Below are 24,404 nucleotides of genomic sequence, written 5' to 3' on the forward strand. Positions count from 1 at the left end.
CTGGTAAGAAAAGCATAAATTGTGGGGCAGGCGTTTTGCACTACATGGGATATCCATGTCTCATATCAGGTGCCAGGGTTCTAGTCCCAGCTCCACTGTCCATTCCAGCTTCCTGCTAATGTGCACCCTGGGAGGCAGCAGGTGATAGCTCAAGTATTTGGGTCCCTGCCACCCACATGGGAGACCCAAATGGAGTTTCCAGCTCTTGATTTTGGCCTGGCCCAGCCCTGATGGTTGTGGGAGTTTAGGAAGTGAACCAGCTGATGGAAGGTCTGTCTCTCTGCCTTTCAAATAAAAAAAAAATTTTTTTGGGGGGGAGATGACCTTTATTGAGCTTATCCACCTAAGTGGAAATAATGTCTGTACAAAACCAAATGTTTGTTACTATAACTTCTGCATCAAAATTAAAATCCAAACAATTTTTTAAAAACAGTCAACTCAATCAAAACCCACTACTTCAGAATCAATAGCTTCTTTGAAGCCACAGTAACACTTAAATATGGTTAAGGCTTGAATGCAGAAATTTGGTTGGTTGGAAAGCTAATTAAACTTCCAACTTGCTCAAATAGAGTTACAAAAAGGCAAAGTTGTGTTTTTCACAGAGATACAGTCCACTGGAATCACCAACACTGGACAGTTGTTAGAGTATTTAGAGTCCTGAGATAACAAGGAATCCAGGCATCCTTTAGACAGTCTTCTGTTGTCCTTTCTTCCCAGAGACTTGTGGATGTGTGGAAAGACACCACCACCAGCAATTGTAGCCTTGATGAGCCAGTCCAATTCTTCATCTCCACGAATAGCAAGTTGCAAATGACGAGGGGTAATGCGCTTTACCTTTAAATCTTTTGATGCATTTCCTGCCAGTTCAAGTACCTCTGCGGTGAGGTACTCCAGGATGGCAGCGCTGTACACGGCGGCAGTCGCGCCCACACGTCCGTGGCTGGTCGTCCTAGATTTCAGGTGTCGGTGAATGCGGCCCACCGGGAGCATTTCGGATTCTGCGGAAGCTCAAACAAGCAAGACAGAGAAAGGGCTAGTCTGACACACAGCGAGATCCCACCACCTACTCCTCCATCGCACCGCGATTCAAACTCCACTGTCTCCCGTCTTCCCCGCTGCCTTTATACTGCAGAATTCAAATAAAATTAATAAATGAAAAAAAGGAAAGTATAAGGTGGGGATGGCAGATAATGAGGAGGATAGCTGAGGTGGAGCCAGCTGTTGTGTGAGATTCAGTAGCAAGAATACTTTGGAAGAGCTTTAAAAAGCAGGAGATACTAGAAGTTTCTGTTTCCCTCTGTGTGTGGTTGGGGAAGTCAGCTGGCTTGTGATGGTGCTGGTATTTTGGATCAGCAATCAAGCCTGGTAGTGTGGGTCGGTGATGATGCTAATACTGAGGGTAGCTTTTGAAATTAGCTCTGCCCCCTTTTGATTTAAAACGTTCTCATTCTGCTCTCTTGTCTCAACTTGCTGCTGTAATCTGCAAGAGAGGAGAAGGGCTTGAGGCTGCCTCTCTTTTGAAAAGTAAGGGTCAGAGCAGGCAGGGGGCTGTCACGGTTGTTTCTCTTTGTTCAAGAATTAGAACATGGGAGGGAGCGGTGCCTCTCCTCGTTTTGTGAGCTGTTTTCCTCCAATATTTCCTAATTTTTCCCATGACGTTTCAGCCTGCCTCTTCACAAGATTGTGAGGCCTGAAAGACCCCATTGTTTTGCAGGAGAGCAAGCTTGTGCACATTTGCTGATCTGGCTGTCTGAGTGGGTGGTACTCCACCAGGGAATCGCGCAGACTGGAGGAGGCTGGAGCCTGCTCCTGATAGTAGCAAGCACTTTCTGTTTATCAAGGTTCGTAGCATGTCTTCTTCTTGATAGAAAGGGCTGCACCCTTTAAATATTATTCACAAACTGCCAGCGGATTGGCAGAAATGGGGATGTTCCATTAGGCTAAGGCAAGTTTCTTAATGGCAGATCAAACAGATGAGGCCTTATCCAGACTTGCCTGCACCTTCAGAGAAATGCAAACTTTTATTCTTGTAAGGCACACACATTCTTTTAAAGCCCACTCAGGATTTATGTGTACTCCTGGGGTGGCAACAACTCCTCTGTCGATTCTGCATGGCAGATTCTATTCAGTGCATACTTTATTTGAAGGTACGAAATACTAATTATAGTAATAGGAAAAATGCAAAGACAAAAGAACCCTAGCTAAAGTTAAATAGGTTTTTTTTTTTTTTTGAGTAAAGGAAATTGGGGTTTAATGCTAATGGGTCTTTATTTAAATAAAGTTAGTATCTTTAGATTCTAAGGAACTGGTATCTGTATTTTATTAACAGTAATAGACTACCAGAAGAAACTATAGTTCTGTAGACTTACAAAGTAACTAACATTTTCAAACAGCTTTACAAAATTCCATATCGCTTTAAAATGCTCCTAGTGGCAGCAGTGACACTGGGTCCTCGACGCAGTGTCTGAGTCAGTTCTTCACAACTCCGCGGGCCGTGAGCCGCGCCAGCAGCTTGAAATCAACCGTGATGGGAGCATTTACACATGGAGTCGGCAGATGCTGCGCATCAGCGCTCCCCACCCTCAGGGCCTGTTTTGAAACATTTAGCAACACAGGACTGTCCAAAGTGGAATTTACAAGTTCAGGAGCCTTCTGGAATGAGTAATGTAGAGCTTCCACTCCATACAATAGCCAGTGTGAACATGGTCGTGTATAACAGCGGGCCACACGGTCCCTCTGCCTGAAGTCCTTCTGGGGTTCCCCGTTTCAACTAGAATGAAACTCTGACTGTGACCTTTAGGCTGCTCGTGCTGTGGTTGTCCTGGGCCCTCCTCATCTGCACTGCTCACCTCCTGGCTCGTGCCTCCAGCCGCCTGTCTGTGGAAAATCCTAGATGTGGTTTAATTTCAGCATCTTCACTGTCAAACTGTAGTGTACATCAGAATCACTTAGAGGGCTTTGTTCAGCCACGCCATTGTCCCCCTACTGCAACGTTTCTGGGCCAGGAATGTTGCTGAACGACACCCCAAACTGCTTGGAGGCATTGCTGTAGAACTCCAAAACTGGGTCCGCTCACCCAACACGCGGATAGCCAGTCACTGGCATGGGGTGGTGGAAGTAGGTGTTTATTGCAAAGATCAGAGCAAGGAGCCCGGCAGCTGTTAATTCCCAGGCTCCCTGAGGAGTTAGGGGTGAAGGTTCTTATAGACTGAAATTGGGGGTGAGGAGTGTCGTGACCCTGGTTGGTCTGTGGGGCTGATTGTCCTTTGATTTGTCAGTGATGCCGTGGTCTTTAGGGAACTCGTGGCGGCCAGGTGGGCTCCTGGAATTCCCCTACACAAACCAGCCCAGGACAGTACTGGCCATCAAGGTTCTTGTTGACTGGAGAAGCAAGTGGCTCCTGGAATCTGGTGATTAGAACCAGCCCAGCTGGATCACTCTCTCAAGCCAGTGACTTCCTTTTGATAAAGGACAGGGCAAGGACACATTGGGTACAGGGGGACAGACGCGGCTGGGTCCTGTTTACCTGACGGGGGTTAGGTTTCAGGAACAGATCCCCAAGTGATACTGGTGGTGCTAGGACGGCAGCTTGAGCACCGCCACTCTGCATGGTGCCCTCTTTGGTTTACCGCTCACCTCCTTCAAGTCTTTGCTCCACGTGTGCCTGCTCCACACGGCCCACCCTGCCCCTTACGTTAAAATCACGGCCTTTTCCTACACTACATTTCCAGTTACCCTGACTTTGATTTTTCTCATTACACCTGTCATTTTATAACAAAGCAGTTTATGTGTTATGTTTCCTCTTTGTGTTGATTGTCTCTCTCCCTACCAGACAAAATTTCACAAAGATAGGAGATTGTATCAGTTTTCTTTACTGATGTACCCAGTCTCTCAAACAGAGCCTGGTACATGGCAAGTGCTTTATAAATTATTGAACTGGAACAATGAAGGAATAACAAGGAGAAATGAACAATGTATCTCAAGTTTTGTTCCCAGCCCCTTTGATTCTAACTCACTAGAGAATCTTAACACCCTTTTGTGCAGTTTTGTTGCTGAGTGTTCACTGCTTTTAGTCTAATGAGGAATGGTTTCCACTCTCAGCTGAAGTTTGGGAATGACTTGATGATCCTTAAATAGCAGGAGAACCAAATTATCATGTTTATGTTTTAACCTCAACGTTTCTAAGCCAGTGGTCATAACCTGTGTTCTGCAGAAGCTCCCTGAAGATACTGTCAGGTGCTGCAAATTTGCATACCATTTTTGATGTGTTTTAAGCTAGTTTTATAATTATAATGTAAAAACATGCATCCTGTTACAAATGTTACGTACCAAATTGGACTGTCCAGTTAACCTCGTGGTAAAAGTATCATTGGCTGTTTTGGCTTCCGTATTTGAGCTTGTTATAAATGAGGCATTGATCAGGAAGTTTCCAACCTGATCATAAATTGAACAAGCAAATTCCTCCTGTCACATCCATTCAGCCTGTCGATGGCATGCCAGGCAGGACGTCAGAGCTGCTATGGGATGTGGCTTCTCTGTGGATTAATGGCTGCTTGATCATGAGTAAACAAAGCAGGTGTCACTCAGAGCCATCTCTTCTGTCATGGGGTCTGTATACCCAATTTCAAAGTCATTTGCTGACTTTTAAGGCAATCAAGTAGTTGTCAGATAATCATTAGTGATTAAAATTTGAACTAAAGATATTCAGCCACTATATTGGCTTCATGCTTTTGGATTAGTTTGAAGCAGACTGTGAGGTTATACAATGAAATGCTAAAGAACAGTTGCAATTTCCAGTGCAGCCTTGCTGTTTAAATTCTCTTATTTCCCATATCCAGATGCAGACTTTTCCCATGAGTTCCAACAGCAAAGGAAGCGGTGTTATTCATGTCATTTGGTTTCTGCATTTCAGATAGTAAGTAGTAAGGATAGCAGATAACAAGAGATATGTGTGAAAATGTGTGTGTTTTTCGAAAGCCAGAGATTCAGAAATCAGGTGATATTTGTTGCTACCTATAAGTATTAGGATTTTCTTAATACAGTGCAAATACAAAGAAGTAAATGGTTTCCTGGATCACTTGTAAAAGGCAGTTGCTAAGGGCCCCCTGTTGTCTGTAAGCCCCTCTACCTGCTGTCTTTTTTTTTTTTTTTAAGACTTATTTTATTTATTTGAAAGACAGAGTTACAGAGAGAGGTAGAGACAGTGAGAGAGGTCTTCCATCTGCTGGTTCACTCCCCAGATGGCTGCAACAGCCAGAGCTGTGCTGATCCGAAGCCAGGAGCCAGGAGCTTCTTCCGGGTCTCCCATGAGGGTACAGGGGCCCAACGACTTGGGCCACCTTCTGCCGCTATCCCAGGCCATCGCAGAGAGCTCGATCGGAAGAGGAGCAGCTGGGACTAGAACCGGCGCTCATATGCGATGCCAGCGCTTCAAGCCAGGGCTTTAACCCACTGAGTTGCAGCACCAGCCCCTCCCTGCTGTCTTAAAAGAACTCTTGGAGGTGTGTGTTAAGGCATGAGCAGGCGGTGTGGCCACTTGGGACTCCCACATCCCATGTTAGAGTGCCAGGGTTCAGTCTCACCTCAGCTTACAGAGATGGTTCCTGCTAATACACAGCATGGGAGACAGCAGAAAATGGCTCAAGTACTTGGGTCCCTGCCACCCAGGTGGAGAACCAGGCCGAGTTCCTGTTCCTGGCTTTACCTTTGTCCAGCCTTAGTTGTTGTGGGCACTTGGGAAGTAAACCAGCAGATGGAAGTTCTCTTCATCTGTCTCTCTGCCTTTCAAATTAATAAAATAAATAACAATTGAAATAGGTGACATCTAGCCCAAATATGGCAGCTCATTTACTTACAGCTATTAAAAAAGTACTGTAAGTGTAAAGTGTATACCTTATTTTCAGTTAGTAAGAAAAACATGTAAATTATGTCAATTTTTGTATTAATAGCATGCTAAAATAATCTGTCAGATGGATCAGGCTAAATAACATTAATTTCTCCTGTTTTTATTTATTATTTTTTTAGTGTGGTTATGGGAACATTTTAAATTTTACATCTGGTTCGTCTTGCATTTCTGTGACTCAGTGCAGGGCGAAACTGTGTCATCACATTTAACATTTCTCACCAGCTGCCTCAGTTGCCTCCTGGGCCTCCAGTCTCAGCCTTTGCTGCCCTCAGAATTTCTCAGAACCTGCAGGTTCACCAGTCCTAATGTACTTAGGGATTTTTCCTATTTGACACATTTTGTCCCTTCTTTCTGAAACGTCCATCTCTCTCTCCTCTCGTCTCCCCTCCCTCCCTCTCTCTCTCTCTCTCTCTCTCTCTCTAATTGGCTGTCAAACATTCGGGTCGTGCCTTATTTGCCCCTTGCTGGGGAAGTGAGGCCTCATGTCCTCAGGCAGAAGCAGCCACTCCTCCTCTGTGGCCAGCTCTTGGTACCTGCATCACTGCCCTTGCCCTGTTGCTGAGCCTCTTTTAACTGCACTCCTCCAGGGAACAGGCTGCCACCTACTCCTCGGATGACCTTGGTGTGTAGAAGACAGTGAATTGACTTTTACTACATTAATTTGTGGATTAATTGCCTCCTGCTGCACACACTGCGTTTTCTGCCGGCATCGGGCCTTGTTCATGTTAACCACTGGCCAGGTTAAGATGAGATGCTGGGGTGGCCAGGACAGGGCCTCTCAGGCACAACCTGATTTTGGATTTTGTGTTCAATTAAAATGCTTTACTGGGTGACTTAAAATAACTTGAAGATTAGAAACTAGGATGGGAAAAATCTGTGGATAGAAACAGGTGGGAATATACAGTGGCAATGTAAATTATCTCTGTTCCTTATTTTATTATGGGGATTTTGTTGTAGGTTTTATTGGATTGAAGAAACTAGTTCTAAACATGTTTGAAAGTCATGGCTGTAGCCCTAATCTTCATTTCCATTTCCATTCCAAAGGTTCTGTTTTGGTTTTGATGAGGTGGTTTCTAGTCTGGTCTCCACTTTTCATAGAACAAGGCTGTTCCACCTCAGTTGCATGGAATTGGGGAGCGTTTTTAAAATGCTGATAATCCAGGCAGGCCTACACCAGGCATCCCAGTATCATATGGGGGGCGGGCGGGCAGGCACCAGTATATAAGATAAATATATTTATTTTGCAATAAAATGACTGCAGAGCAGAGTGTTTAAAAACCCAAGTTCTTAACTTTGAAAGTGTTGAGGTTTTGAATTGATCTTTTTTCCTTCTTTATTTTGATGAGTTGTGTCATGTTTCTGGGGAGTCAAGCTCCTGCCATTTTAGGTTCCTACTGTGGTCTGGGGTTTAAAGACAGCATTGCATGGAAGCTGTCTCTGTGGAAAATTTCCTAAGGCTTCTAGCATTGGAAATTTCTCTTTATTCTTCTAAAAGGTCCATGCATCAGACGTTTCTTGTCTGGGATGGGAAGGCACCTGTGTGAGGTGGTGGAAGCGAGGGCTGCAGGGCAGTGGGCGTGGAAGCCTGCACAGGTAGCGGCCATGCCGACAGCCCCCTGGCCTGACACACGGGTGGAGTTGAACATTCAACTCAATCGCCTCTTACTGCCATTCTTCCTTTTGTTCTTGGCATATGAGAAACCAGCCCCCCCCCCCTTGAGATGTGGGAGAGAATTGACTTTAGTTTGCTAATTCAATAAAATGGGCTATCAATGCAGTTCTTATTTCTAGGGAGGTAGAGAAATATGACCCACTTTCTGTATATCCTGTATCTCTGCCTGTATTTTTGAAAGGTTATGAAGTCTTTTTGGGCTGGCCTTGTGGTACAGTGGGTTAAGCCGCTATTTGTATCACTGACATCCTGTATCACAGGGCTGGGTCAAGAGTCCTGGCTGCCTTGCTTCCAGTCCAGCTTCTTATTGGGAAGCCAGTGGATGATGGCTTCAGTAGTACTTAGGTCCCTGCCACACAGGAGGGAGACCCCAATGGAGTTCCTGGCTCATGGCATTGGGCTGGCCGAGCCCTAGCTGTTGTGGTTTTTTTGGGGGGTGAACCAGTGTTGGAAAATCTTTCTCTCTCTCTCTCTCTCTCTCTCTCTCTCTCTAACTCTGCCTTTTAAATAAATAAATAAATTTTAAAAAGCAGAAGTACTTTAAATCCTTTATAGGAGAAACTGGGTTGAATACTGTGGAAGCATGGTGAGAAAAATATTTAAGTGCTGATAAGAGCTTCAGAGTCAGGACTGTTCATTATGAAAAATGCAGATGTAAATCAGTGTACATTTTGCAAATTAACAATTTGGTGGAAATGGCTGTATGGCCTTATTGTACAAGTGTCACACTGGGGCCAGCAATATGGCATAGGAGGCTAAGCACCTGCAGTGCCAGCATCCCATATGGGCGCCGGTTCAAGTCCTGGTTGCTCCACTCCTGATCCAACTCTTTGCTATGGCCTGGAAAGCAGCAGAAGAAGGCCCAAGTCCTCGGGTTCCTGCACCCACATGGGAGACCTGGAGGAAGCTCCTGGCTTCGGATTGGCCCAGCCCCAGCCATTGTAGCCATTTGGAGAATGATAGAGCAGATGGAAGATCTCTCTCCATGTCTCTCCCTCTCTCTGCCTGTATCTCTGCCTTTGTAATACATAAATAAATCTTTAAAAAATAAAAATCAAAGTGTCATATCTTTCAATTTTGGTTCTTTAATTGGAAAAACAAAACAAAACAAAACAAAACAAAACAAAACAAAAAAACAGAAAACCCCATACTGGGTTTGGAGTGCTGCATTGAGCTTGGCTATTTGCAGGCGGTGGAATGTCATCCCACGTGAGGCTGATGTCAGACCAATTGAATGCAGAGACAAGCCTGGGTGTGGGTGTGTGTGTGTGTGTGTGTGAGAGAGAGAGAGAGAGAGAGAGACAGAGACAGAAACAGAGAGAGCGAGCGAGCCCACTCCCAGAATATGAAGCGTGTGTGAAGGGCACCGTGCAACCCCTAGATCTGTCAAGAATGTCCCTATTTTTAACCCGCGGGCTCGGGTGTCCACACAGGCTGGGCCGTGAGGAAGGGGTAGAGCGAGGCGACTCTGGAGGTTGCAGGCTGGTCAGGAGCCCTCTGGTGTGTTTGCAATCCAGCTGTGCCTGCGTCCTGGCCCTGCAGCTGCCATGCCAGGTAAAGTGTGCCTTGTGTGCAATGAATGGCCGAAGAACCCCGTAGCGAGGGAGCCAAAGGAGCCGAGAGGAGGTAGGGGAAGGGGGAGAGAGGAAAAGCAAGAAAAAGACCCCCGGGGCTCCAGGGAGGCTGAGCGGGAGCCTTGCAGTTGCGGTGTGGATGGAAAGCAGATGGTAAGCGGGAACACCCGCCTGGCGATCAGAGGAGCCAAACATATGGCTGATGGTCGGGAGAAAGTGCTGGAGCCAGGGCTGCGCTGACTGCCTCGTATTACAGATTGTTACAGTGTGTCATTACATTGCCAACCTAAGTGCTTAATACCCACTGCGGGCGGCCGCCCGGCACACTTACACGGAGGACTGCCGGCTCTTTGCTGGCTCCGAGTGGACATGTGACATCAGAGGGTGGCTCAGAAGGTCTGGGCTTGGACGTGGGGAGAAGGGGGATTGTGTTAGTGGGGACAACTTGTTTTTCTTTTTCTTCTATGAGCCAAGCCTCCAGTCCACTGAACTGTGCTGTTTTTGGAGACTTTGATACTAGACCGATTTTGTCTGTTACATACACATACACAATCACACATAGAGAGAGTGCTAAATCCCAGAGATCCACAACCCAGGGCGCAGCCCCCAAATCCAGTGGCTCACAGCCCCACAGCCCAGTCCCCCCACCTCACCTGGAAGCCACACCTGGCACTAGGGGCCCCCCATTTGAAGTTTGTTGGGGGAGCTGGGGGCAACAGCAGGTCTGTGTTATCTGAGGAACTGCTGAGCCCATTCATCTGCTTTTCACGGCCCGCTTCCTTTTATTTTTAGCCAAATCCGTCAGGCCTGACAGGCGGGTAATTCGAGCCAGAGAAAGGGCAGAGCTCCAGGTCCTTTCCACAAAGCAATTCTTCTCCTCCCTCCTGGGAGGCCTCCAGACTTGGCCTGCTTTGTGCAGATGGATTTGTTGAGTCATGTGAGATCATTTACACAAAAACACAGTGAGGCAGTGGAAATTTAAAAAAAAAGAGAGAGCGCACGGGTGCACGCGAGAGAGAGCTTGAGGGTGGGGGAGAGGCGGGGTGGGGGGGGCGTGCTGGCCCGGCTGCCAGAGTGCAGGAATTTCGCAGCCAGGCAGCTAGACTGAGGAATGCGAGAGTCATTTGTGTATAAGGTAATGTCTAGTTTACAGAGCGGGTGGAGCCAGCTCCCAGGCGCCTGCAAAGAGGAAGGGGGTGTGGGGAAACTTTTTTTTTTTTTTTTTTTTTAATTTTTAAAGCAACACCCACCAAACAAAGAGCACACTGTTGACAGCATGGGGTTCCAGTAGCGGTAAACTACCCACGGGCTGGTTTAGGGAAAATGAGTTTGCTCTGTGATGTAATACAAGTTTGCTTTGTCCTGACGCCAGTGTGACTGAGGAAGCAGGGGAGGAACCATAGGAAAATTGGAACCGGACTCGTGGTTAATGGTTTCCAGAGATGACTGAGCCAGTGGAGGGGAGGAAAGTAAGATACAGTGGGGAGCTAACGTGAGGCGTCACGAAATTGCAGGAGACAAAATAGTCACAGCCATGGCTTCCTTGCTGGGGAAGAATGGAGCCCTGATTTTGAAATGCCAAGGAAGGTACCATTTCTCCCTGCCCCGGCTTCATATTCCTTTAGCTTCCAGGGCATTGAGACAGGCTGGCCCCTTACATCCCACTATTAATATTAGTGAGGCCGTTTGGTTTTATTGTTTGTACCACAAGCCTTTAAAACCTCCCATTAAAAAATTGTCTCCTGTTCATTCATGAAAATTCCTTTTCTTCACATTTGCTTACATGCATTAGCTGTGTTTGAAAGGGAAACTGTGTGTGTGTGTGTGTGCGCGCGCACGCGCGTGTGTGTGTGTGTGTATGGTGCTTGTTTTCCCTGGAATAAAAGAGTTCCTAAGAGAAAAATGCCCGGGTTATCTAAGTGTCCATTCTTGCCCTCAGATGTCATGGAAGTATGCCAGGTATACGGCAGGAAATATTTGGGGGATGGGAGCAGAAAAGGAGAGCATTTCAAAATAGGCCCCGTGATTGTTTTTATTATGATGCATTTCTGCAGGGTCTGTGTTTATTGTGAACCCTACTGTACAGCTCAGTTTTTTCAGCCACCCTGGAATGTAGGTCAACATCCCCGTTGTTCCTCTTACTTTGTTGGTATTTCAAAAGCTGAACCATTTCGTCTTTTTTTTTTTTTTTTTTTACCCCCAGACCTAGATATCCTTGGTTACCTGCACAGTTTCAGTAATCACAGAACTTAGCTTATGAATTCCTCTGTGAATAGTCAGCCCTGAATTGTGACAGCAGGTGCTCAGATCACACCTGGGGCAGGGACCACACCCAGCACTCAGGATGTTGCCCATGCTGTAGGCTGTCCTTGTTCCCAGGCAACCACAGGGGTCTTCCTCGGCACAGGGAGAGGACAGCTCTCGTTCATTTGGCTCCAGAGGAGGACTGGGGAACGTGTGGTGGCTCATCATTGCATGGTGGGGGCCCTGGGCTGCCTGATATCGCATGAGTGGAACCTGACCATGAGCTGGTCTCATTTTGCTATTACTCATTCTCAAGGGTTCCCTCTGCAGCAGGGTTTCTTCCCGTAGCACTATTGAGGTTTTTGGGCCAGATCATTCTTAACGATGGGGTGGTCTGTTTAGAGGCATTCCTGGCCTCAGCCCCCTAGATGCCAGTGGCATCCCCTCCCCTAATGATAACCAAAGATGCCCCTTCCCATCACCACATGTCCCCTGGAGGGCAGAATCACCCGACACCAAACTACTGCCCTGCCTTCTCATTCTGGTTTAGAAGCTCACCGTCTCCTTCATAAACTGCGTATTCGGGTACTTCTGGGATTGAACTAAAGGGTGCAAAGTGATGTTTTGTGGCTATCCATTCATTTGAAGTGAAAATACTAAATGAGGTTAAGTTTTCCAAGATGCAAGCAAGAGTATTTTAAGGAGAACGCCCCCCCCCCCAGTGCACACACACACACACACACACACACACCACACTCTCTCACATACACACACCCTTTCCTAAAGACTTGGCTGGAGCTCTGCTCTGCACCACAGCCCCTCTCTCTTGGAATTCTGGCCTTGGCAATGGAACCGCTCAAGGCTGCCTGAGAGCGACTTTCCCAGAGCTGTTCAGGAGGAAGTTGGCCCACTGTCTGAGCCTAGGGATGTTGACATTAGCAGAAAGGAAACTTCTCATCAGGGACCGGAGCAGAGCGCCCTGGCCCCAAAGAGAAGGAAAGGCAGCAGCGAGAGGTTCTTTCTTCAGAGCACGGCCGCCATCCTCCCCAGCCTGGTGGCTCTGGTCTCAGAAGCTGGAACTCTGGTTAGCAAGGAATGTGGAGCTTTCCACAGGCTAAGGCAGGCATAAATTTCCTCTGTTTGTTTTGTGAGGACTAGTGTCAACTGCCGTAATGAGATCAGAGCAGACCCCAGGGACGCGGCCTCCAGGTCGGCTGCCAGAGCGTGCTTGCTGGCTGTTCCTTTGGCTGGCATTGAAAATGCAGCCACTCCCTGCAGATCGTGGCTGTGATGTGGTGAGGTGGTTATGCCCTTGTTTCGCTTCTTGCTGTCTCTGCCTCTTTCATTTTACTCAGGCATCAGCATGCAGGCCTCCGCCTGGAGACCGTGGAAAAGCTAGCTAGCGTGAAGCAGGCTCCTTTGCATAGCCATAGTCACGGGCAGAAAGTGCGGCCTGGGGGCTGGCTGGTGATCTGTTCCCCGAGGCTACAGCCTGGACTGCGGAGGCCCGGGCTGCCATTGCCATCTCGCTCACCGGGTGTCACTCTCGGAGGATGAGTCACCAGCAGAGAGCTTACGCTGCAGAGAACAACGCATCCTCTGGTTCTACCCTGAGCGACAGCTGAGTGGCCACACATACGACCTACATATGACAGAAAGGAGTTCAGGGAACCCTGCACTGGACATTCCTGGCAGGTCGTATAGGCTGAGTTGATGCTGTCTCGCCCACTTCCGAACCGCCCCCACCCCCAGCTCGCCCACAGAATATCCTAAGGGATGCTGGATAAAATAGAAAATCCCTTTAAGAAACCATTAACTTGAACTTCAGGAAGGAGAATTCCCAGGTGCTGGTGACCATGATGCCACAGGCCTGCGAGGGTTTTAGTCCTGACTGTGGGCTCCAGGATCTGGGAGCTGCATTGTTCGTACTCCACACAGGAACTATTTAGAAAAGGGAGCAAGAAGGATTCCCACCCCCCGCCCCTGAGTCAGTCCGTGGCTTTGAGTGTGTGTGTTTAGGGCTTCCGGGGAGGGGAATGGAAACCCAGGGTTGCACCATTTGAGCAGCGGTGGGCTCACCATCTGCGTGGGGAGGGGACCTCAGCCGCCTGGTTACAGAGTCCGAGTCAAGTGCATTGACAGTCCCAGGCCCCTGTGGAAGCAAACACTGGATCCCTGTGGCATCCACAAACAACCCAGCACACAGTACTCCCTGGGAAACAGTAAGCCACACTCCAGAGAAGCTGGTAATGACAAGTACAGGGTCTGAGCCCCCAAAAAACAGGGGTTACCAGGGAATCCTGGAGATCACCTTCCTCCACAGCCTGATGTGCCCAGTATAGCTTTCTTCTGGGGATTAAGGAAGGTCTCCTCCCAGAGGACCATGGCCATGTGCCCAGTCTGGCTCACTCAGCAGGCGGTTTCACCCCTAAGCACTAGCCCCCGTCAAGGTCACCCTCAAGGTGGGAATATTTAAATTCCTTCAGTGGAAACCTGGCATCGGAGAGCAATGATCCCACTGAGCTTCTTTCTTGAAAGAGATGCCTTCCAAGTGATTGCGCTTGCCCTTGACTGCTCCCTTTCGGCTGGGGCATCTGAAGGAACCCACTAGTCTGTGTGTGGAGCTATTTTTGCTTCCAGCAAATCACAGGGAGAAGGAAGCTAAAGTTACTTGCAGAGTTCTGGGGAGTCTTCTAGCATCAAACCATAGAAACCTGGGGAAGTCAGGCAGGGCTGGTGAGCCTTGGTCCTAGCTGAACACAGTTCAGCCTTCTCCATCCAGAATGACCGAATGGATTGGGAGTTGTCCAGGAATCCAGAGGCTGCCGAAGGCATCCTTTGCAAGTCATGCACCACTGGCATACATGCCCTCTGGGTGCTAAAATTAAAGCATGATTCTTTATTTATCAACAGGGTGATGGAATCTCTTGTGTTTAATTTTTTTCTTCTGAGGCATGCGAAGAGTGAAGTTCCCAGTGATACACAAATAGTGCCCCACTGACCTAAGAGTGATAACTTGCTTCCCAAGGGCCAACCCCGCCCTGTTTTATTTTTAATTTGGACTTAACCTTTTCATTTGATCTCAGAGTATTGTGGTCACATGAGAAGTAGATACAGATACTGATCTTAGAGCATGAGGAGAGAATGGGATGAGAGGAAAGGAAGGCATTCCTAAACATAACTAAATGCAGTATATTGAGCACGTATTGTATTTAAGGCAGTGGGAGGTGCTGGGTGTGCAGGTCCTATCAGGAAACATTCTTTACTCTCTGAAATGGGAGATGACGGAGGGCAAACACCTCCTGCAGCGTAAGCAGGGTGAGGTGTGCTGAATGGTGCTGGGGGAAGAAGAGGGAAGACCCCATCTTCTCTGAGCACTGTCAAGTCCATTTCTGCACATTACTCCTTTAAGCCTCGCAGTAATCTCAAGAGCTGCTCCTTATTTTTTGGTGATGAAGGAAGAGACAGGGTAGGTAACTTGGAGAACTGCATCCTAAGAGCTTAGAGACGATGCTCAGGCTGCCTTGCTTCCTGAGCTCTGCTTCAGCCACTCCTCCCTCTGGGTTTCCCAGGGAAGCCACAAGGGTCACGGCTGTGGAGGGGCCAGGAGGAAGGTTGGGAGCTTCCACTCTCGGGGCTTGAAAGAAACAGAATCCACAGTCAGGAAGTAGATGCAAACCAGCCCAGCAGATGCCACCCTACAGGATGCTCAAAGCACGAGGATCAGTCTCCAGCACTAAAAAAGCAGACCATTTTGTGTCATCGCTCAGTTGTCCACTCTCCTTGCGTGTCTGAAACTCCGGCCTCACGTGCCCTGCTCTGACTTTGCTGGGGCTGGGCTGAGTGGCGGCTCCCCCATTCTCAATTCCTCACCATCTTCTCGGGCCTGACCACTCAGTCATCTCCTCCTTGCATGGCCCAGGAGGCATATAAATATATGACAGCTGGTTTAGATACTTACCCAGGCAAGGCATGGGGGGCTGGATCAGGTCACATTTTGCAGGCTCTTCTTTATGGTGTCTTTAAACTAAGATGGTCCTAACTGGCTTGGAGACTCAGACTGACCTCTGTTGGTGTTAGTTCTGCCTCCACGTGTCAGCTCCTCTGACTTAACCATTCAGCTAAGGGAAACCCCTAGGACATGTGCCAGAAGTGGTTCTACGGAAGCAATGGACACTACCACTGGCCCTCCTGGCCTTTCCTGGCCTTTCTCCTCCCCATCCAGCTCTCAGACTGATTGACTGATTGTTTTCAAGATACCACAAGGGTGTGTCAAGCAAGTTCATGGAAAGTTGTATTAAAACCTAAGTTAATTTTTGTGCAAGCATTTGAAAAATCTGTACATAATTTTATTCATAGTGCACATTTTCCATGAACTTTTGGAAGACCCTTCACAACAGCATGTCTCTATAATTTACAGTCCTCTCGTCTCTTCATTATCACAGTTTCCTACTGAACCATAGTTCATATGCTAGTTAAAATTTCCAGGTATTATTTTTTTAAGATTTATTTATTTATTTGAGAGGCAGAGTTGTGGAGAGAGGGAGAGACAGAGAGAGGAAGGTCTTCCATCCTCTGGCTCACTCCCCCAAATGGCTGTAGTGGCCGGAGCTGGGCTGATCCAAAGCCAAGAGCCAGGAGCTTCTGGGTCTCCCACATGGGTGCAGGGGCCCAAGCACTTGGGCCATCTTCCACTGCTTTCCCAGGGCATAGCAGAGAGCTGGATCGGAAGAGGAGCAGCTGGGAGATGAACTGAAGCTAGTACAGGATGCCGGTGCCACAGGCAGAGGCTTAACCTAACTACGCCACAGTGCCAACCTCATAAACATTACTTTTCAAATTACCTAAAATTACCTATCCTTGGGGAAGAAAGCCTTTGGTGATGATGGCTGGGAGGATGCCCTCACCCTTCTGGCCTGGGATGCACATCTTCCTTAGTATGCTGTGATGCCAGCACACAAGGGACCAACACAGATGGTGCATGTCATCCAGTCTCTTGGGGTTGAACCATGTTGTGCCATGTTAGCTGCCTCTGTGTGAGTGTGTGAGTATGCGGGGTTGTGGGGGGCAGGACACTGAGGTCTCAAAGAAACAGAACCACACATCTGTGGTTGCCTTGAGGATGGAGAAGGACATGCAAGATGACCTCCTTGGGTTCCTCTGCCTCTCCCCTAGAAAGAAAGGAACAAGCCAGGCAGGTGGGAGGGGTGTGTGTGTGAATGTTTGGAGGGGGCAGTGGTCTGTTTGTTCCTTGTCCCAGCACCATCCCCTTATTGGGGAAGGACTGGACTTTGTGTAATAAAGTGGCCTGGTATTTACCCAGTCTTGGGTAGGCATTCTCACTGCAGGTTGTCAGGACTTCACTTCAGACACACGAGGATGACTCCAACCCAGAGAAATGGAGTGGAGGAAATTAGAGATGCTTCTCTTACCTGTCCATTCATTGGATTCTGCACGCTCTGAAGTCCTAGCCTTTCGAGCACTTCCGTAGACTCCTGTCTCTACTTTCTCTCCCGACCCTGTTGATCCGTTTGTCACTTCATGTATCAGTTTGGGGCATATTACAAAAGGCTGCTGGGGTAAACATCTGGGAAGCAGGTGAGGGAGTGGGGAGACAAGCCAAAGTCGTCATTCCCATTCTGTTTTGGCTCCATGAGCCGCACTCTTTAGGACCAGGGTACCACACACTTAAGCTGTTTCCAGTTGGCTTGTGCTGTTCTCACCAAACCTCAGTATCTCGTTAGCAGTGATCCAAGTGAAATAGGCTGCTCCCTGTGGCAGGTGGAGGCCGATGGTATATAAACAGTCGTGAAGCAAGTAGGCCTGGTCTTCACTTTGCTCCAACTCCCACCTGCTGGCACGGGGAAGTGTATAACCCTAGAGAAGCCATTGGCTGCACAGTTGCCACCAGGAGCCAGAGTCTCCAGATCTCTTCTGTAGCGAGGACGCGGCTAGTGAGGAGCATCCGTACCACCACACCCGTCTCTGGGTGTCTGTTTGCAGGTGCCCTTCATAGTCCCCTTCTTGATAGCCTTCACCTTTTCCATTTCTCTCTTCTCTTCTAATTACCCTGTCTACACCATCCTGCTTACTCACACTTCTCACCTTGAAAGTAGATAAAAGGTCTCCAGCCTTTTAGAAAGGAAAGAAAAAAAGTTTTGGTGCTCCAGTGCAGGGTTATCTTTTTGTAAAATGTCAACAAAGGGAAAAATAAACTATGGGTCTGGATGGTCACTTGAGTAAAAGATGGTTATTATCCACAATGTTATTGTTAAAGCCTTTTACCTCTTGGTTGGTTTGCCTCTATTTTCCATATTATAAATTTTGTACCAAAATGTTCAATATGTATATTATTTGAATTTTTCTCTTGCATGGCCAAATAATTAGCAGATTTTAAATAAATACATATGTCATTTCCAATAAACTTAAAAACTGTCAAAAAATAGGAAAATTGAATTACATTTCAGTAGCCTTTTAGGAACTTGAGGTTGGCTGTAAGATTTGTTGTCTTCTGGAACCAACTCTATTAGGATCAACTGGGTGGATGTCACAGCTTAGCTCGTGGGACCAGCCTTCTCAAGACACCCTTTAATGGGGTCTGTACTTTCCTTTTCTTCAGTCCTGGAAGAACCCAGCTTTTGTAAAAGATTATAAGAAAACTTTGAAAAATAGAATAAAAAGAAGACACCCTTTATTCTACCGTGGTGACCCAGGTTTCCCCCTTAATGCCTTGCATTGGAGATGCGGTCTCCTTGCTTAAGCTGTAGATTTCTGGAAGCTTCTTCATAAATTGAAGTTAGCAGAGCGGCCAGGCTGCATTTCAAAGGAGGAAGGGCTTCCAGAACAAGGCCAGTCATTTTGATTACTCCATAGAAGCAAATCAGTTTTTAAAACTGCCACCTCTTCTCTAAGGTGGTCTTTGAGGTGTGTGTGTATGGGTGTGTTGTTTGGAGGTAGTGGTGGTATTTTTAGATGTGACCTTTGTCAATGCTTGAATTCCATAGTGTCTTGAAATAAAGTCACTTCTAGCCAAGAATCTACTGGTCAGTAGGGTGTAACCAAGACTTTTACCTTTCTGTAACTGGTTTCCTAATTGGAAGAACTTCCACTGAGATTGATACTAGTACTGGATGAGAGTGTCACTATAAAGATGTATTATATGGAACTGGCGTTCATCCTAACAGTGAAGATACGGGTTAAGATGCCACATATCTTCAGGCCAGTGCTCTGTGGCGCAGTAAGTTAAGCCCCTGCCTGTGATACCAGCATCCCATACAGTCAGTGGTTTGTCTCAGGGCTGCTCCTCTTCCGATCCAGCTCTCTCTTTATGGCCTGGGAAAGCAGTGAAAGATGGCCCAGGTCCTTGGGCCCTGGCGCCAACATTGGAGACGTGGAGGAGGCTCCTAGTTCCTAACTCCTGGCTTTTGGATGGGCCCAGCTCTGGCCGTTGGTGGCCATTTGGGGAGTGAACCAGCAGATAGAGGATCTGTCTCTCCCTCACTCTGTATGTAACTCTGCCTCTCAAATAAATGAATAAATCTTAAAAAAAAAAAAAAATGCCACATCTCACATCAGAGTGCCTGAGTTCCATTCCTGGCCCTGGCTCCTGACTCCAGCTTCCTGCTAATACAGGCCCTGGGGGACAGCAGTGATGGCCCAAGTAAATGGTTTCTTGCCCTCCACGTGGGAGACCTGGATTGAATTTCCAGCTTCTAACATCAACCTGGCCCAGTCCCAACTGTCGTAGGTATTTAGGGAATGAATAAGAAGGTGGGAGCTCTGTCTCAAATAAAGAAAAAATTCGATGCATTGTACAATTCTCAGTACTATACAGTTGTATGATATTCTTAATATTTTTAAAAAGATTGACATCCCTGGCACTGAAAGATTCTCCTTTTTTATTTTTTATTTTATTTTTTGGTAAAAAGTCTGCAGTGATTATCAACAGTGTTTTTAAGATCCTACATTCACAGTCTTTATTACCTTAGGCTCTGAATGTGAGCATAAAGGAAAAAAAAATCCATTCATAATATTTAAGAACTTTCTACGTGACTACTATTTCCCCCAAAGAGTTTTTGTTCTGGCTTGGTTGTAGAATGATATATGTGAACTGGGCAGCAGGGAGGGGTCCATAATTAGTACAGATTCTGTACTCAAGACCTGGGGACCGTGACATGATTGGAGCTGGGTGGGTTTCCTCAGGGAAATGATGTCCAAGAATCTTGTCTGTTCGTTATTCTCTTCCTGTGTCCACCTTTCCTGTGCTGATAGCAGTGTGTACATTTGAAGGGAACTGTGATATTAGGCATCCGTGCAAGGCATTGGGATGGACTTCCTAGTTGAGTGCTAGCCTGTTCTTTTTTAATGGCTTGGAACATGCAAGAATATTTAAAAGGAAGCAACACCTATGGAGTTCTGCTTTCAAACTCAGAAAACTTATCAGCATCTGCTTCTGGAAATTCAGAACAGTAAAAATCGGGCATTTTTTTTTCGGTCACTTTAAGATAGATTAGCACTAGATACTAAATGTTCTTGATTCTGAAGCTGTGCTCACTCAAGCACCATAGGTTTTTGAATGTGTTCATGCTAAAACTTGGCATTCGAGGGTCTGTCCGGGTTGTACATCATTGTTAAAATTATGTTCTTGCTATGACTGAGTGCAGTGTTTTCTTTGGAATCTGTATTTCAAATACCCAGGGAATAATTTACAGTTTCCTCTCCTTAACTTCTAACTTATAAAAGGAGCTTAGGGGCCAGAGTTGTGGCATAGCAAGTTATGGCCACCTACAATGCCAGCATCCCCTATGGGCGCTGGTTTGAGTCTTGGCTGTTCCGCTTGGAATCTGATGGCCTGGGAAAAGCAGCAGAAGATGGCCCAACTATTTGGACCCCTGCACCTATGTGGGAAACCCAACTGAAGCTCCAGGCTCCTGACTTCTTTGTTACAACCATTTGGGGAGTGAACCAGCGAACAAAAGAGCTCTCTCTCTGTCTCTGTCTCTGTTTCTGTCTTTATCTCTCTCTAACTCTGCCTTTCAAAGAAAGAAAGAAATATTTTTTTAAAGGAGTTTAAAATATGATACTGTATGTGTAATAGTTTATCTTTTTATTTTCACTTTTTATGCTTATTTATTTTTTAGAAGATTTATGTATTTATTTGAAAGTCAGAGTAACAGAGGAGAAGCAGAGACAGAGAGAGAGGGAGGGAGAGAGATCTTCCATTTGCTGGTTTACTTCCCAAATGGCCACAACAGCCAGGGCTGAGCCAGGCCAGAGCCAGGCGCAGGGCCCCAAGCACTTAGGCCATGCTCTACTGCTTTCCTAGGCACCTTAGCAGGAAGTTGGGTCAGAAGTGGCACAGCCAAGACTTCAACTGGTGCCCACATGGAGTGCTGGCACTGCAGACGGTAGCTTTACGTGCTATGCCACAGGGCCAGCCCCAGAGTTTATTTTTTTTTAAATATACAGTGCATCATCATTTTCTTAGCAGGGAAGGGTGTTACTGTGGGTAATACAGTCTTGCACTTCTCCCGTGGACAATGGGTGATTCCTAGGAACTGCAGGTGGTCATGGTGAGCTGTTGGATTTGAGTGTCTTTTTCTTTTTCTGTTTAACCTATGTGTATAGAAACATGTTTCTGTTTAACCTATACTACAAAGAGTTTGTGGGAGAAAATTCAAAGATAAGTTAATTTTGATGCAGAAATTTTTGAAATGCAGACATAGATTTTTTAATAATAAACATTTGTGGATATTTTAGGAATCATTCTGATTTACTAATATTATATTTTGATTTAAAAAGAATACTTTTTTAACTTTTAAAAACACTGAAATTGCATGTAAACCTCCAACTCTATTCTTCACGAGAAGGTTCAGACACATACATCCTTCGTCGATGCAACCTGAAAAAATAATACATGAAACAGGTGACTTTAAAGGAACTTTACAGTGTTTTGTTCTTCCTCTCAAACTTACCCATAAACATATTTCAAAGGAAAAGTCTACAAATCTATTTAGGTGGTTGAAAATCTTTTCTGTTTTTCCCTTAAGATTGACAAATTAAGAACCTTGGAGCTGTATAATAATTTGCTTTATTTTAAAATATAATAAGGTAAAACAAACGACCTTATGTAAAGAAGCAATAACATGGATATAAACATGGACCCTTATTCTGTGTTGGGTGTAGTTGGGTTGTTTGGCCAAGGGAACAGTTATTGAAGAGATAAATGCTGTTGTCTTTGTGTATGTGAGGTCACTCTAAGCCTATAATATCTAGCCCTTTCTTGGTCACTGGCATGCCAAACATTTGTGGCCCCAAGACTTTTTTTTTTTTTTTTTTTTGACAGGCAGAGTGGATAGTGAGAGAGAGAGACAGAGAGAAAGGTCTTCCTTTGCCGTTGGTTCACCCTCCAAAGGCCGCTGCGGCCGGTGCGCTGCAGCCGGCGCACCGCGCTGATCTGAAGGCAGGAGCCAGGTGCTTCTGGTCTCCCATGGGGTGCAGGGCCCAAGTACTTGGGCCATCCTCCACTGCCTTCCCAGGCCACAGCAGAGAGCTGGCCTGGAAGAGGGGCAACCGGGACAGAATCCGGCACCCCGACCAGGCCTAGAACCCGGTGTGCCGGCACCGCTAGGTGGAGGATTAGCCTAGTGAGCCGCGGCGCCAACCCCCAAGACTTCTGATTTGAATATCTGCACTTTTGTACTGTCCAGTATGGTAGCCACTAACCACCTGTGACTCTAAATGTAATTAAAAGTACAGAACATTACAAAATTGAGCAGTCAAGTGCACTAGCTGCATTTCAGGGGCTCCCCAGCCACATGTGACTGACTAGTGGCTACTGTGTGAGGCAGCACAGACATGATCATTGCCATCATGGTGGGAAGTTCCACGGGACAGAGGACGGCTCCAGGCCTTCCTGAGCGCCGGCTGATGGATTTCTTCGTTGTGTTCACAGTGCACCTGTCTGCTCCAGGAAGAGAGGAGAACCTTCCAGTGCTGACTCACACTGTGACATGCCTGATCCCTTGCTCCCACTCCTGCAGCATGAACAAGGTAAGAAGTGCCTAAAGGAATCAGCACTTTGGATGTTCTTTACGAGAGACCATGATTTTCTGGCATGCGTGATGTCGTTTTATGGCGCTAGGAGGTTGCTTCCCCTGCTAGGAGCATTGCAGAGGCTGGGGAGTTGTGTGGCCCCTGGCGAGCAGTGCTTCAGGCAAGGACACTGGAGCTGGTGGCCGCTGTATGGTTGCGCGGTCCTCTGGAGATGTCACTTATGTTTTCCAAAAGACCCCTGTACAGCTGAAATACAGGTTGCATGAATATTGGGATAGTGATCAGACTTCCTGCGATTAAAAACCAGCTCTTCCAGATACCAGCTTAGGTGATCCGTGGCAAGTAGCTTAACCTCTTGGTGTCTTCGTGTTCTCATCTGTAAATTGCTGATGGTGAAGGTAGCAGCTACCTCTCAGGGTTGGTGCAAGGATAAAATGAGTTAATACTTGAACCGGTGCTTGGTATAGTATGTTCATACAACAGGCACTTTATAAATAGTTCCTGTTACTTTTTTTTTTTTATGTTGGCACCACTGTCCTTTAGACACAGTTGCAGAGTATCTAGGGAGCGTCTGTAACTTTTTCATGTATTCCTTGACTGACTTGGTGAGTATCACTGGGCAGCCAGATGGGCACTTTGGGGGACAAATGATGCGTGAGGCTGGAGTCATGCCTTCAGAGTGTGACAGATTATTTAGGGGAGCACCTTGGCCATGTTCCAGTGGGGTACACTGGGAGCCAAGAAGAAGTGACATCTAGCTCTGAGGATCTGGGAAGGACAGCATGGAGGAGGTGACATTTTAGGTTGGTAGTTTCCTGGACAGAGAAGGTAGCACAGGACACTCCAAGTAAAGGAAACAGCCCGTGTTTAGATACAAAAGTATATGAGAAACAAAAGTATATGAGAAACCGTGGCCTGTTTAAGGAATAACAGAGAGGTTATTATGGCTGGAAGATTTCTCAGCCTTGACACCTAACGTTTAAACCATGGAATTCTCCGTAGTGAAAGACTTCAGCACTGTAGGACTCTTCATTTTATCTCCTTCCCCTGAACTGGTCATGATAACCACGCTGTTGTCCAGTGTCTGCTGTCTCATGATATTGTACAGTGTCCCTTGGGGACACACCTTCTGCACTAGTGGAAGATGGCCAGAACACAGCCCAGAGAAGGAGGCCAGGACGGGATCCTGCGGGCCACCAAAGCTTTCAGACAAGGGAGAAACATTTCCAGAAGCCTGCAAAAGTACGTGCATTACTGCCTTGTCCATGGGTTGTGGTAGAGATGCCCAGCACTTGTAGGAGATCTTGAAAAGACCTAGACGTCAGATAGTCCCTCTAATTTGTTGTGATCCTTTTACCGAGGATCCTTTTCCAGAGGTGGTTTTCTGGGTTGTTGTTGTTGTTGTTGTTCGTCTTTCATTTGTTTGGCCTTCTCAAGGGTACAAAAGCCACGGGATCCTTCAGCGCCTGGAGGATGCTGTAAGCCCCCTTGGTGCACCTCTCCCTAGGCCGAAGCTTTGCAGAAGGCTGTGGCTACTTCACCCTCTCTGAAGAGACTAGGAAAGATGGCTGGCACCACGGCTCAATAGGCTAATCCTCCACCTGCGGCGCCGGCACACCGGGTTCTAGCCCTGGTCAGGGCACCGGATTCTGTCCCAGTTGCTCCTCTTCCAGGCCAGCTCTCTGCTGTGGCCAGGGAGTGCAGTGGAGGATGGCCCAAGTGCTTGGGCCCTGCACCCCATGGGAGACCAGGAGAAGTACCTGGCTCCTGCCTTCAGATCAGCATGGTGCGCCGGCCGCAGTGTGCTGGCCGCAGTGGCCATTGGAGGGTGAACCAACGGCAACAGGAAGACCTTTCTCTCTGTCTCTTTCTCTCTCTCTCTCTCTCACTGTCCACTCTGCCTGTCCAAAAAAAAAAGAGACCAGGAAAGAAAAAAATCCACCACGCAGTTGTT

At 47.0% G+C, this 24,404-nt stretch overlaps 1 protein-coding gene and 1 pseudogene across 3 annotated transcripts in view; one reads left to right on the forward strand and one right to left on the reverse strand.

Moving 5' to 3' along the window:
• The window catches only part of BACH2 (BACH transcriptional regulator 2), a 388,459-nt gene that overhangs the window by 68,528 nt on the left and 295,527 nt on the right, over positions 1-24,404 (forward strand). For all 3 annotated transcript variants that reach the window (XR_016233852.1, XM_070073780.2, XM_089332895.1), the window contains exon 2: positions 22,350-22,447. Coding sequence is in view for 1 of the 3 variants with exons in the window: in XM_089332895.1 (XP_089189021.1) it covers positions 22,439-22,447 (9 nt within the window). In the remaining 2 variants the exon portion in view is untranslated. The remainder of the gene's footprint in view (positions 1-22,349; positions 22,448-24,404) is intronic.
• On the reverse strand, positions 304-1,015 carry LOC100343316 (histone H2A.Z pseudogene; annotated as a pseudogene).

This window comes from Oryctolagus cuniculus, chromosome 5 (genome assembly GCF_051225735.1).
Source record: "Oryctolagus cuniculus isolate XC-2025 breed Fujian yellow rabbit chromosome 5, ASM5122573v1, whole genome shotgun sequence".
NCBI classification, from domain to species: domain Eukaryota; kingdom Metazoa; phylum Chordata; class Mammalia; order Lagomorpha; family Leporidae; genus Oryctolagus; species Oryctolagus cuniculus.